We start from the raw sequence: 19,340 nt of genomic DNA, 5'->3' as shown, positions 1-19,340 counted from the left end.
CACGGTTTGACAAAATGTCAATGATTCGGTCCTGTGTTCCACAATGGAAGATGAATCTGCCGGTAAAGTCATACACCGCGCACGCGCACACACACACACACACACACACACACATGCGCACACACATACACACATACATGCAGGTGGACTCATCACAGGAACACACCCTCCTGGTTACATCCCTCTCCTTTTCTCCCTCATTTACCGCCATAACTATGACAGGAAGAGGCCACGTGACCGTTTGCTGTTCCAGTTTTCCTGGCCTTAATTTACTCTGTTTTGTCGATACATGTTGTCGTCTGATGTTTCTGTGTTTACGCGTTACCATTTACAAGTTTTTGTTTGTTTCCACGTTTACTTGTCTCACCCGTGGTGATTCTCCCCCTCTTGGAGTAGTAATGATGATTACTTGTTTATAGACCAAAACATGGTCAGATCGTTCTCCAAAGAGAGGGATTAGTGGTGGTTCTGTGTAACAAAAAGCTGTGTTCTTGTCATCCCACAAGTCGTCCAGGACCGAGTTGTTGCAGCATTTCTTGATGATCAAAGAATGAATAAAGAATGAATAAAGAGAGGCGTTGCAGGTTGAGAAGTTGAACTCCGCATGGAGACTCTGTCCTCGATGCAATGGCACAAAATACTCTGTTGTATGCCCAGCGTGCTGACAGCACAGGTTAGAAAAAATAAATGAATAAAAATAAAGTCATACACATGGGGAAAATCACTCTTGGCGACTCAGCCACAGAGCCCTGAAGTACCGCCCCCGCGCTGTTCGCTGTTTATTAAAAGTTGATTAACATTACACGTGTCCATATTGCACCAAATTAGACGCTGCACGTCTGTGGGTCCCCAACAGTACACCCCCCCCCCCCCCCCCAAGTGTGGCGTAGATTGGATTAATGGCTGAAGGACATTATAATCGAAGGACATAGACGCAGACAGACAGCTTCCTGCCTTTATAGTTAGATGTTCTGTGGTGTCCAACAGCGAGCCATCTGAGCCTGTGGGACAACCTTGCTCGTTGCGCCAAACTTTTCTCTTCTCTCCCGCGCTCCTCCGTCTCTTTTGCTCGCGTCCCCCACACCCAACCCTTCGCCACCCTTTGTTCTCTGATCCAGTCATTGTTATTCTCCGCTGCTCCCTTGTGCCCCGAAAGGCCCCCAGACTGTGCATACTTCCTTATTAACCGGCGGCCAATCAGAGTGTGTGGGGAGCGTCTCCATGGCGATGGAATGCCACTCTGCTCTGGAGGGGCATTGTAAAAAAAAAAAAAAAGGGGGCTCGCTGAGTGGACCGTAATGAAGGCGTCTCGTTGCCCTCGTCAGCTTGTGGATTCTAAAAGATTAAAGGGAAATTCCGCCGCAAAGCAACGCTGAATTAAACAGATTTAACAGCCTAGTCAATCTCTGCAAAGATTTAGCAGCGGTAGTAAATTTGGTGATTAAATGTCTACCTCTACCCTCACTCTGAGACCTCAAATCTACAAACTTACGCTCATTTTATTTTTTAGTTAAAGGGGACCTATTATGCTCTTTTTCAACAAGTTTATATGTGGTCTTTGAGGTCCCCAAAGCATGTTTTTGAAGTTTTCTGCTGAAAATACCACTCCGACCGTTATGCATTTGAGCCGTTGTGACGTGCCTCAAAACCAGTGTGTTCCAAAATGGGCTGTTTGTGTGTGTGTAGCTCTAAATGTAAATGAGCAGCCAGGCCTCTAGTTCTGTGAGCCAATGGGGTTTGAGCTTTACTCCGGATTCCGTTGTATTTCTCCGTAAACTTTCCCTGATTTGACCTTATCAGTACAATAAAATCCAAAATTTTCTGAACAAAACAAAAGTTTCTGAACAAATTTGAAGGAAGAGATAAGCGATCCGGTTGATGACTCTTCACTCGTATTAGATCTACGAGGCCTCATTTGAAAAGTTTGTTCCGACTCTCATCGCCTTGTCCGGAGCAGCAGGGATACGGCAGGGCTTGGGGCTTTTTTTTTTGTTTCATTCAATTACGGAAATGCCAGAAAATAAAATAAATAAAATAATTACATCCACGGTGTTGTTTGGAGAAATGCACAGCGGCTCGTGGACACACACACACACACACACACACACACACACACACACACACACAGAAAGAAACACACAGCAAACACTTACATTTCCATCGTCTGCGGTTTTGTCGCAGACAGTTGGTATTCATTCCTTTCTTTTTAAAGATTTGTGCTGGTCTCTAAGTCAACAACAGAGCAGTTCCCATGCAGAGCTCTGAGCTTCCATGCCAGCGGGTCCAGCCGTGGGTGGAGTTACTCAGACGGAGGGCGGTTCTAATTCTACTGATGCCCCCGTGTGACGTCCCAGGGGGAAGACAAATCTGATCAACTTGTTGAATCACATGTTTTATGAAACAGAGAGCTCACAAAAAGCCGACTGGGTTGTCTTATTTCAACAGTTAGTGTGTAAGTAGGCCCATCGGAGAACCAAATGTATGTGCACAAGCACCGAATAGGTCCCTTTTAAGCAAATTTCTTACTAATAGAGGGAAGACCCAGGGTGGAATTTTCCTTTTAAAAGAAAAAATGTCACCGAGGGACAGAGTGTTTACTTCACACAGATCGGCCTGACACACACACACACACACACACACACACACACACACTCACACACACATCCCCCCCAAACTCCTTCCACTTTAAAAAGGCCTCAAAGCTCCCCACGTTATGACACAATGGAAAATGTAAGCGGATACAAATGAAATTAGGCTGAAACACAAACAGACATCGCGTGTCAGCGGAGCGTGTGGAGCGAGATCAGAAAAAAAAAACAAAAACAAAAAGAAAAAAAACAACAAAAAAAAAACCTCTGAGCCCAGCATTTATTGGGGAATATGGCTTTTAAATGTCACCATGTGTTGCTGCAACTGTGAAAATATGGCGCGCGGCCTCTTCCTCCTGACGGAGCGCAGGCGAGCGGATCTGAGCGGCGCGGTCGCCGCGTGTTGACACAGCTGCGCCGCGCCTCGTCTTCAAAACCGTTTGAATGCGGTGCAGGACCGACCCGCGCGGCTCAGGACTTGTTTTGCGGAAGCCGAACACAAACAGGTCCGGGTTTTGCTTGGCACCGCGTAGAACGTCGGTCGCCCGGCGGCTCCGATTCAAAACCCGGATGGATGCACACACACACCTAGACATGGATCAAGTGGTGAGGTGTGGTTATCTACTTAGGTCAGGAAAGTGACAGTATACTGCACATTTGGCTATTTTTTATTATTATTTATCCATTTATATTTTCCGCTTTATTTTTAAATGTCTAATTGTCCGTACTGCGATGCACCAATCCTCCCCACGACAAATTTCTCGTCTACGAAAATGCACTTGTCCTTATGAGCGGATTCTGATTCTGATAAAGCGTGCACACACACACCTATCACACTGTACCTGCCAACTTTCATGTTAAAATATATATTTTATATTATTTTATATATTTGTTTCACCCCCTCCATTCAAATGAAATAAAAAAAATGAAAATCGGATATTCACTTCAAATTTGTCGACCCCCTTATGACCCTTTCCTTTAATTTTAATTTCAGGTTGCCAGTTTTGATCGGGGAGATAGTGTGGCGGTTTCATTGTGTTTAACAAGCTCTTCGGGAAATCTCGTCTTCTTGATTTAATTTCGCTGTCCACGAAAACAAAACGCGAGGGTCGGGGAAGTAGGGGAGTTTTCCGAGACAAATTCTAAAGCAGGATCATGACGTTGGATGGCTTCAAAACTCTATTGTCCGGGGCAAATTGAGGGGGCTGCCAGAAATGACCCCGACACACACACACACACACACACACACACACACACACACACACACACACACCCGCAACACACACACACACACACACACACACACACACACACACACACACACACACACACACACACAAATGATAGTCACTATTTTTCAAATAATGGGAACAATCTATATCCCATGTTTCCTAAATCCCTTCCTGAGTGGTTGTAGTGTACGTATCGCTCTCTGTCTGACCATGAAACCTCTTCTTTCTCCACCTCTTCCCTCCCCCAGCCTCCTGTCCTCCATCACCCACCCCCCGGCGTCCGACACCAAGACCCCCGAGGGCTACATCTCTGCGGAGAACGAGGCGGAGGCGGAGCGGGGCGAGAAGAACGGGAAGAAGGTGTGTTTCAACGTGGCCGGGGACGAGCAGGAGGACTCCGGACACGACACCATCAGCAACAGAGACTCCTACAGGTAGGACGTAGCACGTAGCAGGTGGAGAAGATGTCAGTGGCCAAATACAAAGCCAGGGATCTTATATATACTACACTATACCATACCATACTATACTGTCACATTGTAATATACTTTAATATATTATATGATAGTATACCATATTGTAATATACTACATTATACTTTACTACACTGTCATATTGCAATATACTATAATATACAATATGATAGTATACTATACTGTAACATACTACATTATACTATACTATACTGTCATAGTTTCATATACTATAATATATTATATGATAGTATACTATACTTTTATATACTACATTATACCATACTATATTGTCATATTGTAATATACTATAATATATTATATGATAATATACTATACTGTAGTATACTACATTATACTATACTATACTGTCATATTTGAATATACTGTAATATATTATATGATAGTATACTATACTGTAATATACTACATTATACTATACTATACTGTAATATACTCCATTATACTATATATACTGTCATATTTGAATATACTATAATATGCCATATGATAGTATACTATAATGTAATATATTATATTGTACCATACTGTCCTATTGTAATTTACTAATTGATAGTATACTTTGTTTTACTGTTATATACTATATAACACTATAGTTTAATGTTGTATTATACTATAATATACTATATATAACGACTGGTGAGATGACAGGCAGAGGTCTCAATAGCAGGACACGGAGAGAGGGACTTCTAAAAAAGGAAGACAGTGTTTACTTGAACAGGATGGGTACAGGTAGACAGTCAGCAGAGCAAACCATCCCACAGGGAGTAGACAAGGCGAGGCGCTTCGGTACAGGGGGTCGGTAGATAAGGCAAACAACCCGGCTGGGAGAAGGCAAAAGGCGTGGTCCGGGAAACGGAGCAGGGGATGAGAAACACCGGGAGACGACCGGAGGAAAAACCGCCGGGACGCTTGGCACACGGTACAAAGACGAACTGGCGCAGAGGGAGGGGAACACAAAGACTAAATACACTGCGGAGGCGAGGTTAACGAGGGAGGAACGAGGGGGAAACTAATCAGGGGCAGGGAAGACAACCACACAGGAGGGAAGCCACCAAACCAGGAAGTGAAGACACGAGGGAGCGGGGCGGGACCTCACACTATATGATACTATACTATTATATTGTAATATACCATAATATACCACATGCTACTATACTATACTGTATTGTACTGTACTACTATACTATACTGTAATATACTACTATCATATTGTAATATCGCATAATATACTAGATTATACTATACTATACTCTGCTATACTACACTATACAGTACCTACTATACTATACTATACTATACTGTTATATACTGTACTATATTATACTATACTATTATATACTATACTATACTAAATTATACTAGGCTATACTATACTATACTATAAATACTATACTACACAATACTGTACTATACTATGCTATACTAAACTATACTACACTAGACTATACTTTACCTACTATACCATACTATACGATGGTATATGATACGATACTATAGTATACTATACTATATTATACTATACTATGCTATACATTACTATATGATACTATACTATATGATGCTATATGATACTATAGTATACTATACTCTACTATATGGTACTATGCAATACTATACGATACTAAACTATGTTACACTTCACTATAGGATACTATACAATACTATACTATACAAAACTATACTATACTATAGATATTATACTATTTTATACTTTACTACACTACACTACACTACATACTGTATGATACCATTATATACTACACTTCACACTATACTACCACTACAGTATTAGTTGTATTTACAGCTACTTACTCTTTCTTTTCTTTCCTCGCCAGCGACTGTAACAGCAACAGGAACTCCATCGCGTCCTTCACCAGCATCTGCAGCAGCCACTGCAGCTCCTATGTGCACAGCGATGAGATGGACTCAGGTACACACACACAGACACACACACACACACACACACACACATATAGAAAACATATTATAAAATAAAATGATCGTGATATTTGGTATTTCTTCGGGGAAAATACACATTGACTTAATCAGAGACATCTAGGGTTGCCATCTACGATAATACTGTGTTTCACATAACAAATACTTATACCAATAATGGTGTTTTATAAACATCATTTAATGTGACCACATCACCATTGGCCCAGTGAAGGATCAATAGTCTCATAACTGACAGATAATTATTATAATCTGACTACATGATCCTACCCTAGAAACAAACAAAAGAAAGTCCTGACATGGATGTAATTGGACGTGGCACGCGTACAGCCACAGCTCTTGCTGGGTTTTGGTTAACATTTTCCACAGCTGTGTGTCCGGTTGAATATCCCCTTCTCACACACACACACACACACACACACACACACACACACACACACACACACACACACACACACACACACCACTTATTTGCGTCTGTCATGACATCAGACCTGTATTCTCAATCAGATGTAGGAAATACACTCAAGCACGTGGGCGCACGTAGATACAGAATTTACATTATTATCTGCAGAATAATTAATATCTGAAGAAGAGTTAGATCGGATAAAATTAGAGATACGTAGGGTTTGTTCACTCCTGAATTATTTAATAAATGAAATCATTCCCATTCTATTTGTTGCAACGTTATCTTAAAATTCCCTTTGAACATTTGGATGAAAAAATACATACAGTATAATTCCGGAATTAGCAGCAACGATTTTGTGGAGCGGTGGCAATTGGCTAGAATCGACGGGATCTGGCGGTTGTGTAACAGCTGAGGTCGATCGGGAGCAACAGCCCAGAACACTGGACAGCGCAGCACACAATAGACAGTGGAATAAACATCTGAATAAACACAAAACAACACAGCATCTGCACACAATAGACAATGAGCGTCCGCATCAACAAGGAACGTCGGCGAAAAACAAACTATCTAAACATCCAGAGGTTCACGGTTGTTGATTCAAGTGTGAATGTGCATTTTGGTCCCTTCATCTGTGTTTGGGTGTGGAGCGGTGTATTTATGTTTTTGCGCGGTGTTTTTGTTTCTTGCTTAATGCTCCTCAACGTCGGCCCCGCGCAGGGGACGAGATGCCCAGCAGCGTGTGGCTGTCCCACGACAAGCAGAAGAAGCTGCACAGCTTCCTGGAGCACCTCTTCAGCCAGGTGGGGGGCCTGACCGTCTTTCATGTCGGATTTCAAAAATCCACGCCACAGGGGATCCGTAACGCACGAGATATGAAGCGGGACTTATGAATCGTGGAAAAAAAAAAAAGGTCTTTTCCCGAGACGTGCGACTCGGGGTTATCCCGTTTGGTTTCCGTGGAGATACGATTTAGAATGGAACTTCAAAATGAATTGTTTAATTAGTCTTTTGCGGGTTTCACGAACTTCATGTCATCACAGGAAACGTGGTCAGAGGCTTATTTTGATGTACAGATTCGAGTTGTGTTGCTTGATATCGGCCGGTTTGGTCAATCGTATTGTTATTGTCATATCGTTTTTTTTCTTTTAATTTCTTCCGCCCTCAAAGAAGCTATACTCTTTTTATCATCTTATAGTCGTTTTATTCAGTAAAAACACAAAACACACAAAAAAAACCCCACACAGGAACATTTTGCACAGAACTTAACATTCGTGCAAAATTATAGCATTTAAAACAAAAAATACATGTGGTTGTTATATATATGATTTCTTAGGGTATCGGATCATATTCTTACCTGTTTCCTACCACATCCAAATTGTTTTTTTTCGTAACTTTTTCCTGAAAAAGGGAAGTTGTGAGGAGCCTTAACTTTCGGAGCCAAGGTTGAGGGAATGTTACCTCAGGAGGCAGACTCGCACACGTTTACACACACGCGCACACACGCACACAAATCAACAAGAAAAAAGTTTGGATGCGGATGTGTCTATAGGCGGTGAAACGACAGAAAAAGCTTCCTGCTGTGTCGCTTCCTGACATTTTGGGGGTGTTTGTGTAGAGGAGTTTCCACAGCTTTGTTTACATAATATCATTATTCAGGCTGTATGTGTGTGTGTGTTTGTGTGTGTGTGTGTGTGTGTGTGTGTTAATACCGGCAGTGATATTATGTAATATTTTGGGAGTGTGTGAGAGCTTTGAAGCCTGATTGTCTTCTCTCCTCCTTCCAGGTGGAGTCCATTAGCAGCCTGCTGCGAGGGGAGGCGGTGGCCCGAGCCTTTGAGCAAACCAAGTGCTTCACCCCTGCCCGGGGATTACTAGGTACGTTTTTTTCGGTCAAATTTTCACGCCCATATAAGGAAGGAAGAAAGGAAGAAAGGAGCAGGTGGAAACCAAAATTATTTTACAAAAAAAATTTGAAGCAATTTGTCATGGTAGGAGTTGGTGCCTGGTAGTGGAAAGATATTTTTAAAATAAATTAATAAATATATAACAAAATAATAAAAAAGTAGTAATCACAATATTGGAGCATGGATTTATTATGATTAACGGTTCTAAAAAAAGTAAATAAGTATATAAAGTGCAAATATAAATATTGTTGGATAATTCTGTACATGATGATGATGATGATGATAATAATAATCATAATAATAATAATTATTATTATTATTATATATATATATATATATAGTATGTATATATAACAATAATAATAATCATAATAATAATAAGAGGAAGAAGAATCATATATTCCCATATATTGTGTTGGGTGTAGCTGGGGCTTTTTGTGGGCCTGGAGCTCGGGGGGGGGAATTACACAGAGAGAGAGAGAGAGAGAGAGAGAGAGAGAGAGAGAGAGAGAGAGAGAGAGAGAGAGAGAGAGAGAGAGAGAGAGAGGGAGAGAGAGGGAGAGAGAGAGAGAGTACAGGGCGCAGCTCAGCCAAGAGAAAACACAGCAGTAAAAAACACGACGGGTGCTACAGCATCCGACCGCAAAGTGTCTATGTGTGTGCGTGCGTGCGTGCGTGCGTGCGTGCGTGCGTGCGTGCGTGCGTGCGTGCGTGCGTGCGTGCAGAACTACATGGGGGTGGTACAGTCGGCAAAATCAGAGGGCCTCGTTCTTTTCTTCCATCCCTTTTACAACCCCTCTCTCATTCCCCTCTCCCCTGCTTTCTTCATCCCTCGTTCCTTTCTTTCTATCAACTCTTCCCCCCAAAAATCCAATAAATCCACCCTTGCCACTTCACTGTCATCTAAGACTGGGTGATGGCGGCAAAGGCAAATATCACTATGTTTTTTGACAAATATTGAATATAATTATATAGAAAACTTGCAACATTGTAATTTCACGATATTTTAGGAAATATTTGAAATATTTTATATTTGATAACAACCTGGTAATGTGGGTATTATAGTCAAGTCAAGCAGTCAACAGGCTTTGATTAAAACAGCTAGAACAGTCTATAAAGTCCAGAAAATGACATAACTTTATTGTAAGATAAATAGATAGGTAGATAGATAGGTAGGTAGGTAGGTAGATAGATAGATAGATGGATAGATAGATAGACAGGTGGGTAGGTGGATAGATAGATAGATAGATAGATAGATAGATAGATAGATAGATAGATAGATAGATAGATAGACATGTGGGTAGGTAGATAGATAGATAGACAGGTGGGTAGATAGATAGATAGATAGATAGATAGATAGATAGATAGATAGATAGATAGATAGATAGATAGATAGATAGATAGATAGATAGACAGGTGGGTAGGTGGATAGATAGATAGATAGATAGATAGATAGATAGATAGATAGATAGATAGATAGATAGATAGATAGATAGATAGATAGATAGATAGATAGACAGGTGGGTAGGTAGATAGATAGATAGACAGGTGGGTAGATAGATAGATAGATAGATAGATAGATAGATAGATAGATAGATAGATAGATAGATAGATGGATAGATAGATAGATAGGTAAGTAAGAATTTGAGAAATTGGCAGTATACAATAAACCTCAAATAAACTTAGAAATATTTGACACAATAAACAATAAAAACAAGAAGATAGAAATTTTGTATTTTCGAAGACCCTAAAATGCACAATAAACAATAATAATAAACCGACAAATAAAGAGGAAATAATATGCAAAAGACCTAAGAAACGATCTAGAAATAGATAGAAAGTAGATAGTTCCGTGTTATGACAACATATAACAGCTGTTCACTGGTTGCCACCGCTCACAGAGAAAGAGCTGGAAATAGTGCTGGAAGCAGCATCTAAAAATATCCCTATCAGCTCCCTATACGTAGAGAAACCTGCTCACGGGGCCCGATGCTGCTGCTGTTTTCAACCTTCTCTTTTCGATGACTCTGCTTTTCCTTCATTTTGTGTTGGAGAGCGCTCAGATAGCGTGACGCTCGGTTCACAGGCCACAGTCGCTTTTATCCGCGTTCACTCGACCAAGCTCCCAGGTTGAGCGTGGAACAATTGGGCGGGTGATGAATGAAGGTTGCCAAAATAAATTTGGCACGGTTAATTGTTTAATGTAAATTGTTTGTATTTTGCCAAATTCTTCCTCGTTATTTTTTTATGTTAATTGCTTTTCTGTTAATTTATTATTTTCTTGGTGTAGTTCATTTTATTCTATTTATTGCAAATCTTCTTGTTTATTTTTAGATGTATTTTTGTTGAATATCGTTAATTTTTAGGTTTATTGTACAGTATAATGCCCTATCTATCTATCTATCCATCTATCCATCTATCCATCCATCCATCCATCCTTCCGTCTGTCTCCTCATCTATCTCAGGACTTTCACCATGAGTTCTCATTGAGAAGTTTGTTGATTACGTGTCCTCAGAGAAAAGAAAAAACTGAAAGAAACACCTCCAGCCGACGGCAAAGGAGCAGTAGATTAGGCAGATTTTCTGTGTGTTGAATAATGGCGTCCTCCAAACACCCTGACGCATTTCACGCTCTCTCTGCCCTCCGTCTTAACCTCCCCCCACCAAATTTGATCTGAAAGCCGAGTTTGTTTGCGTGCGTGTGCACGTCGGGGGCCGTTTATGTGCATAACCCAAACGCCCGCAGGGCTCCTGATCACGGCTGATAGAGCTCGCTGCCAGTAGATAACAGAGCGAGTAGGATTAACCATCAGGGGGGCATTCCTCCATCCGATCGCCCACGTCACACACACATATACACGCACCCGTGCGCGCAGATACACACATACATCTACACACTCCACTCCCCGCTAAGCCCTCTTTGTAATTACCGCCGTGCTATCGCTGATCTCTTATTCCGTCTCCGAAGTAAAGTCTCATTACACCACCGCTCCGTGTAGCTCGGGGATGGGTGGCGTCAGATTGATGGACCTCCGTGCCGGTGCTCTGTCGCCGCCGGGACCAGATGAAGGAGGGATGACGACTAGATGATGGAGGGAGATAAACTTGCGGCAGAGAGAGGGAGAGGGAGAGGGAGAGAGAGAGAGGGAGAGAGAGAGATAGAGATCTGTGGACCAGGTCGAGGCGATGGATTGATTAATAGATTAATAATAAAGGGGTCGTTAACGTCAGGAGGTTATTGCTCTAATTTTGACCCCGGGAAAGAGAGAGAGAGAGCGGGAGAGATCGAGAGAGAGAGAGAGAGAGAGAGAGAGAGGGAGGGTTGGTGGTAGGGAGGGGAGGGAGGGAAGGGAGTGAGAAATTTGACAGAGTTGGAGGCCAAAGTAAGAGAGAATGGACAGAGTTCGAGGGGAGAGAAAAAACAGTTTGAGCCGAAAGGGGAGGGAGACTGCACGGAGCTGGAGGAGAAAGGGAGCGAGCGAGAGAGAGAGAGAGAAAAGAGAGAATGGACAGTGTTGGAGGAGAGCGATAGAGAGAGAGCAAGAGAGATGGAGGAACGAGGGAGAGCACAGAGTTGGAGGATAATGAGAGAGGGGGAGGGAGGGTGAGAGAGGGGATGGGGTAATCGATAGGGATGTGGAAGAGAGGCAGAGAGAAGAAATGACAAGCCCTGACGGGTGGAGGAAGTGAGGAGAAGGAGAGAGGGAGCACTGTGAACGGGGCGAAAAAGGAAAGGCGGGGATGGGAAGACAGTGAAAAATCTAGAGCGATAATGAAAGAGAGCGAGGAAAGCAGAGGGGAAAGAGAGAGGGGGAGAGAGAGAGAGAGAGAGAGAGAGAGAGCGATGGAGATAAGGATAAGAGGGATCAAGATGGAGATGAAAATAATGAAAAACTCCTATCGTTCCCTCTCTCTCTCTCTTTCCAACTCATTAATAATGCAGAAGGTCGATAAGGGACAGTTTGTTAACTAATCTGTGTGTGTGTGTGTGTGTGTGGGTGTGGGTGTGTGTGTGCTTGCGTGTGTGCGTGCGTGTGTGTGCGTGTGTGCGTGGGTGCGTGTGTCAGACTTCCAGCAGGATCTGGAGTCCAGGCTGAGCTGTACCAAGCGGCTGCGTCTCCACATCAAGCAGGATCCCTGGAACCTGCCCGGCGGCGTGCAGGCACTCACACACACCATCAGCAAGTTCGTCGAAGGTCAGTGTGTGTGTGTGTGTGTGTGTGTGTGTGTGTGTGTGTGTGTGTGTGTGTGTGTGTGTGTGTGTGTGTGTGTATGTGTGTGTCTGTGTGTGTGTGTGTGTGTGTGTGTCTGAGTGTGTTCACGCACAAAAAAAAAAATCATGTGATAATCATACTGTATACAAACATACATACATTTTGGAACACTGCAGACATTTATCTGTCTGTCTGTCTGTCTGTCTGTCTGTCTGTCTGTCTGTCTGTCTGTCTGTCCGTCCGTCCGTCCGTCCGTCCGTCCGTCCGTCCGTCCGTCCGTCCGTCCATCCATCTATCTATACACTGTATATTGCATTCATAACCCGCTTCTAAACACATGATCTTGTGTAAAAGCCTCCATGGGTTCATCCATTAAATTGGAATATCATCACACATCCTCAATCAGAAATGTTTAGTGCTGAAACCCCGACGGCGAGCAGAGATATTCGGCTTAGGTTTGTCCCCAATGGGATTGTGGCTTTTTTGTGTTTGTTGGCACAAGGATCGAGTTCACAAGCACACACACACACACACACACACACACACACACACACACACACACACACACACACACACACACACGCACACTCACATGCTCCTGGGAAGGGGTGAGCTAGTGGCTAAGAACCGAGTAGAACAAATAAGCAGAGGTCTCCAGCGCTCCAAAATAATACCATTTCCATAATATCCCAAATTTCTGTCTTACTATTCTTCAGATCCTACTCCTTCTGATAGAACTTTCAACAAATACCGATTTGTGTCATGTTTTTTTGACACGTGAAGATAAAGAGCCAGGAAGTTGCAGATTTTCTTTTTTAAAATCTTCATTATTTAGGGCTTCATGGAGCTGAGCTGATAAGTTGGAGTGGAGAGGTGGTTTTTTTTGGGCTTTATTTTCAGTTTTTTTCAGTTTTTCTTTTCCTGTTTTTTTTTTTTTTGTTTTTTTTTTTGCAGAAGTGAAAACGAGGCTGCTCCTGGTCCTTCTTCAGTACACGGGTGGGTCCTCCTCTTCCTCCTCTTCCTCTCTGAAACAATCTAGTTTCCCTCTTTCGTGGCCCGTCACCGTCGCCGCAGCAGCGTGAACACGGCGTGGGATTAAAAAGTGACAAACCACAGTCAACACCGCCAGGGAGGGAAGAAACGGAGCGATGGAAACAAAATTTCAAACGGCAGAAATCGGTGGACGGGTGGGGGGGGGGAGTTGGAGTGTTTGCAACGTGTGTGCGTTTGGATCTTTTCGCTATGATTTTCTTTTTTTGGTGATTCTCATACGGACAGGACCGCGCATACGGATTTAAAAGTATTTGGTACTGGTCGTATAATTTCGAAAAATTGAATGCAATTGGTCGTAATCATTAAAAATCGGGTTACGTACGCAGTTACCGTTGTCAGATGTTCATATATGAATCATATGGTTGAATCATATATGATTCTACAGATTAATTTTCTTATAGGTATTCATATTTCAAATAATAATTCACATTAGAAACACTGAAAAATTCCAAAGATTCCAATAATTGCCCATTCCAAAAGATAAACCACCACAAAAGTATAGTAACACAAGCCGAGGAGTGCAAACAAGTTGCATGGACTCCGTCGGGCAGGTTGGACCTTATTTAACTGAAGGAACATAGACAGGGTAATAGCAGAGAAGGACAAAGGTGCTCCTCAGGCGAATAATTACGATTCATTACGATTCACTTTTAATTCCTGTGAGTTTTGATTTTCAGTTTTTAGCATTTATTTATTCTTTTTTTCTTTAATGGAGCCGAGGCTTTTTTCGCAGCCTCCTCTGACTGCTTACGAATTAGCATATTCGAAAAATCTCACCCGAGCGTCAGCCCCGGCGATCAGAACAGACCGACTCCAGCCGTTCCTCTCGCCCCCTTCTTCGGGGATTTTTCCATTTCCATTTCCACTCCTTTTACTTTTTTTTTTTTTTCTTTTCCATCTCTGCCGTCGCCTCAGTTTTAACTCATTCTCCGCTTTGCTTTCCCTCTAATATCTTCCTGTGTTCGCCACCCCCCCCCCCGCAGATTCGGAGATCCAGCTGCGTAGAGACATGGTTTTCTGTCAGTCTTTGGTCGCCGCCGTATGTGCCTTCTCCCAGCATCTCCTGGCAGTGCTCAACCAGGTGAATAACATCAGAGTATGGACTTGGATGTGAATTTGACGCTGCGTTCCAGCGGAATTCGGAAGTCGCTGTAGTCCCCACTTTGAGCTAAACGTGTTGCTTGCATGCAAAGGACCCTCCGACAGGGTGGACAGGTGGGGACTATTTTGCGATGATTTGCCGGCTGGCTTTATTACACGGCTACTTACTCAAATAAAAAAAATAGATCAATGAGACTATTGAACAGGGATTTTAAATTATGTTACAGCTAGTACTGAGAAAAAAAAAGTCCACAGCAATGTAGCTAACACTGCAACAAACGAGTCTCCCTCCTTATTTAATATTAATGTCAGCGTTGCCGTTCTGCCTGCCACATGCCATCCCAGTGGCTTTTTCAGGGCCCTCCGGCACAGAACGTACCAGTTTATTGTAGAGAGTGGAGAAGGTGGAACAAGCCCAGAGCAGAAGGAAAACATGTCATGACAAGAGCTCCTCCTGTGTGTGTGTGTGTGTGTGTGTGTGTGTGTGTGTGTGTGTGTGTGTGTGTGTGTGTGTGTGTGTGTGTGTGTGTGTGTGTGTGTGTGTGTGTGTGTGTGTGTGTTTGTGCGTGCGTGCGTGCCTGCGTGCGGATGATTTTGCCTGTACTTGTTGATTGCTCTGACCAGCAACAGGTGTACAGCCACCCCTGATCTCGGGCCCAATTAACTAGACCCAGGACAGGTGTGGCTGCTGAAATCACCCCCACACCACAGTCATCTCTTCGGATCTTCCAGGATGTCAGCGCTAGCATTAGCATGTAGGCAGCATGGAAGAAGGGACGCGAATCCCGACGAAGAAGTGGTGCCTGTGACAGTGGTTATTATTAACGGAGGTCTTTGTTCAGAAATAACACATCACAGCTGTTGACCAATCAGAATCGTGTATTCCACAGAGCCGTGTAATAACGTCTGTGAACATAAGAAGTTAGTTTGCACAATTTACGTAACGCTAGATGGCAAGGACCTGTTTTATCGTGTATAACTCTACGGTAAATTACTTCATTCTGTATTTTATTATTCCATAATTTTTCAAATCATCCATTTCTGTTTTTGCGTCTTCCCCGTCAGTTCCATAATGTGGGCCAGGGGCCCGAGCTGGAGAACCCGGACCCCCAGGAGACCCAAGAGGCCCAGGAGGCCCAGGAAGCGAGCTGGCGCTGGCTGGAGCAGGTCGCCAGCGCCGGGCTGCTCCTCCACTTCCAGTCCCTGCTCTCGCCAAACCTGGTGAGTCCGGGAACCGGGACCTGGAACCAGGGGTCACCTCTTTACTGGAGCTGGACCCCCCCACGCACTGAGGGAATGATGTGTTTAGAAGTTCAAATACGACAATGGGTTATTAAAGATGTCTACATTTTACATTTAGCACAAATTAAGCCTTTAAATACATTTTGAAAATATATTTCTTTACAAATACTTAAATATTTCTAAATACGAGAGAAAACTATAGAATTTCGAAAAAACTTGAATTGAGGTGTGTGTGTGTGTGTGTGTGTGTGTGTGTGTGTGTGTGTGTGTGTGTGTGTGTGTGTGTGTGTGTAGGCGGGGCGGGGGGTCAGATCAGGCTGTACATTAATCATCTTTGTCTTTCACTGCCTGTCCTTCTACATCCTGCCCTTTTTTTCCATTCACTTCTCAGCGTTTCCCCCTTTTTTCCTCTCGTTTCCTCTTTTTCTCGTTTTTTTTTTTTTTAACCTTCTTACACTCTTTCTCTGTCTCCCTCGCCCTTGTAATCTCATTACCTTCGATCCTCTCTTTCGGTAGATGTTCTGTCTCAAAGTACGATGACATCCCACCCTCAAACTCGGCAACCCCCCCCCCCCCCCCCCACCCTTTTTTTTAAGTTCACGAGATGAAAGGCAGCATGAAATGAGATGGTACGTGTGTGCGTGTGTGCGTGTGTGCGTGTGTGTGTGTGTGTGTGTGTGTGTGCGTGCGTGCGTGCGTGCGTGCGTGTGTGTGTGATAAACCTGCCCACACTCAGCAGCCCGAGGTGTCGCTTGGCAGCGGGGCAGAGCGCCGCATGTCAAGCCCCATCTAATGTGTCTTAAGAAAATATCAAAAAAAAAAAAAGCCCTAATCCTCCACTCCACCACTCATACTTCTGCAGGGGATACGAAAAGAGAGAGAGAGAGAGAGAGAGAGAGAGAGGGAGAGGGAGAGAGAGAGAGAGGCGGGGTGCAGGGGCACGCAAACTGAAGCCCCGCCCCTTCCTGTGACCGTGGCCTGGAGCAGATGTGCTTGTTTGTATATAAGATGTTGCATTGTATATAAAAAACTGTGCGTACTCACATGCCTTGCCGCAAACACAGGATTTATTATGGATTTGCATAAACACACACTCACATACACATATGCATCTATGTATATAAACATAAAGGTTCACGGTTTCAAGGTTTTTTTTTTTTTCATTGTCAAACAGCATGGAAGCAGATATTGCTGGCGAATAAATTCTTACGCATAGAGCCAGCTGCAGCATTGTGAAAGAGTATTAAAGATAGGGTTAAAAACAAGGGACACGCAAAGGAATATACAGAATATGCAGTATGGCAACGCCACATAACTAAAAGAATTTATGGTCAAAAGTGCAGGTAAATACAACCCTGAGGTAGAATGAAGTGTAAAGTGAGGTCAGGCGGCGGTGAAAGCGGCAGTGCGACTTAAAGATTCAAGTGCAGCAAAGACATGCACACACATATACTGTATGTATGTGAGCACACATATGTCGCCGAATGTGTCCAAATCAAAGTACAGGCACAATAGCAAAATGTGCGGGGGGTTTTTTTTTCCATAAAAAATGGGGAAAGTTCATTTAAAACACACCGACCTTGTTTCATTTGCTCTCTCACAAATCATCACGTCATTATTATTCTCGCTCCCTCACAGACCGACGAGCAGGCCATGCTGGAGGACACGCAGGTGGCCCTCATCGACCTGGAGAAAGTCACCTTCTACTTCCGGCAGTTCGAAGGGGAGCCCCTAGTGGCAAGTATGTGCACTGCAGGACGGAACACCGATAACGCCGATAAGACGATACCGTATTTCAGTTCGGAGCTCAGAGCGAATCAGTCTCATTACTCCCTCATAAATATAAGTAACAATTTCACCATGATGGATTTTCTATAAATAGCCCGACACGTGAATAATTCACGATAACGACTCACATAAAACTTAATGTGACGGGACACTTTTTGCCGCATTCTATCGAGCTTCGCCATTAGTTACATCTTGTTTCTCTCCTCTTTTCTCCCCCTCTCTTTTTTTTTTTTTTTTTTTTTCTTCTCCCCACCCTGCAGACATGCCCATCTCCTACCAGGTGGAGGGCACCCGCCAGGCCCTGAAGGTCTGCTTCTACCTGGAGAGCTTCTACTTCTCCCAGCTCCCTCAGAGGCTGAAAAACGGAGGAGGCTTCAGAATCCACCCGGTGCTCTTCACACAAGGTTCGGTCAGACGTGCGGGCGCGTCTCCGCTGGGGATGAATCACGCCGTCGGGATGGTGAAGGCTGACAACCGCTCTCTCTCTCTCTCTCTCTCTCTCTCTCTTTCGTTCCCCTCATCCCCCTCTCTTCAGCTCTGGAGAGTATGGAAGGGTACTACTACAGGGACAATGTGTCGGTGGAGGAGTACCAGGCCCAGATCAATGCCGCGTCACTGGATAAAGTCAAACAGTACTACAAGAGAGTGAGGTGTGTTGGAGCGCACACTCTTACATGTGCACGCACGCGCACACACACACACACACACACACACACACACACACACCAACACACTTCTCAGAATGCATACAATTCCGTGTGATGTGGTTCCCGGTGACGAGGCTGAAACCCGCCTCCTTGGTTCTTTCTTTTGGGCTGAGAACACCCCAACAAAAAGGAGATTCCAGATGTACACAACAATGCAGCGAGAATGTATTGTGGTGCCGTGTTTTTGGCTTGAGCGCGAACACCCACCGGGCCTTCAAGGTTGATTGGGCGAAAGTACACAACGGGGGAGCGGGGAGCGTCGGGTGATTGGTCGAGGAAGGGGCGATGGCGTGAGGGTGCCCAGTGTGACGCCCGTGCGGTTGAAATGCTTCCGTAGAGCCGGCTGTGCTCTATTACCTCACACCCCATCGGTTTTCTGACACTACCGGAGGAGATTTTTGCTCCGTGATTGGTTCGGGGGCGAGGGCAGCCTAACGAAATGGAAACGCTGGGCCCGCGTAAGACACAAGAGGACTCTCTTGGGATTCAGAAAAAAAAAAAAAATATCCCTCGATCCACCGAATTGCGACCGAGAGCGTCGTACCCTACACGAGGAAAAAAACGTATGCAGATTGAAACATAAATGATGTCTGGCGCGAGCTGCAGGGCCGGAAAGAATTGCTGTGGATGCGGACAGGACGCCTGGTTGGAA

The 19,340-nt window shown here is 43.9% G+C and overlaps 1 protein-coding gene across 2 annotated transcripts in view; it reads left to right on the top strand.

Annotated features, from left to right (window-relative positions):
* The window catches only part of prex2 (phosphatidylinositol-3,4,5-trisphosphate-dependent Rac exchange factor 2), a gene marked incomplete at its 5' end in the record, with an annotated part of 124,423 nt that overhangs the window by 76,817 nt on the left and 28,266 nt on the right, over window positions 1-19,340 (top strand). Inside the window, 11 exons of one of the 2 annotated variants that reach the window (XM_080020334.1) lie at window positions 4,069-4,254; window positions 6,165-6,247; window positions 7,397-7,479; window positions 8,464-8,554; window positions 12,651-12,779; window positions 13,752-13,793; window positions 14,834-14,931; window positions 16,017-16,172; window positions 17,832-17,934; window positions 18,242-18,385; window positions 18,517-18,631. In XM_080020334.1, the coding sequence (XP_079876460.1) occupies window positions 4,069-4,254; window positions 6,165-6,247; window positions 7,397-7,479; window positions 8,464-8,554; window positions 12,651-12,779; window positions 13,752-13,793; window positions 14,834-14,931; window positions 16,017-16,172; window positions 17,832-17,934; window positions 18,242-18,385; window positions 18,517-18,631 (1,230 nt within the window). Of the gene's footprint in view, window positions 1-4,068; window positions 4,255-6,152; window positions 6,248-7,396; window positions 7,480-8,463; window positions 8,555-12,650; window positions 12,780-13,751; window positions 13,794-14,833; window positions 14,932-16,016; window positions 16,173-17,831; window positions 17,935-18,241; window positions 18,386-18,516; window positions 18,632-19,340 lie in introns of both variants that reach the window. The other variant, XM_080020333.1, reaches the window with a different exon arrangement.

Source organism: Zeus faber (genome assembly GCF_960531495.2).
Source record: "Zeus faber genome assembly, chromosome: 19".
Lineage (NCBI taxonomy): Eukaryota > Metazoa > Chordata > Actinopteri > Zeiformes > Zeidae > Zeus > Zeus faber.
This window is presented reverse-complemented; position numbering and strand designations above follow the sequence as displayed.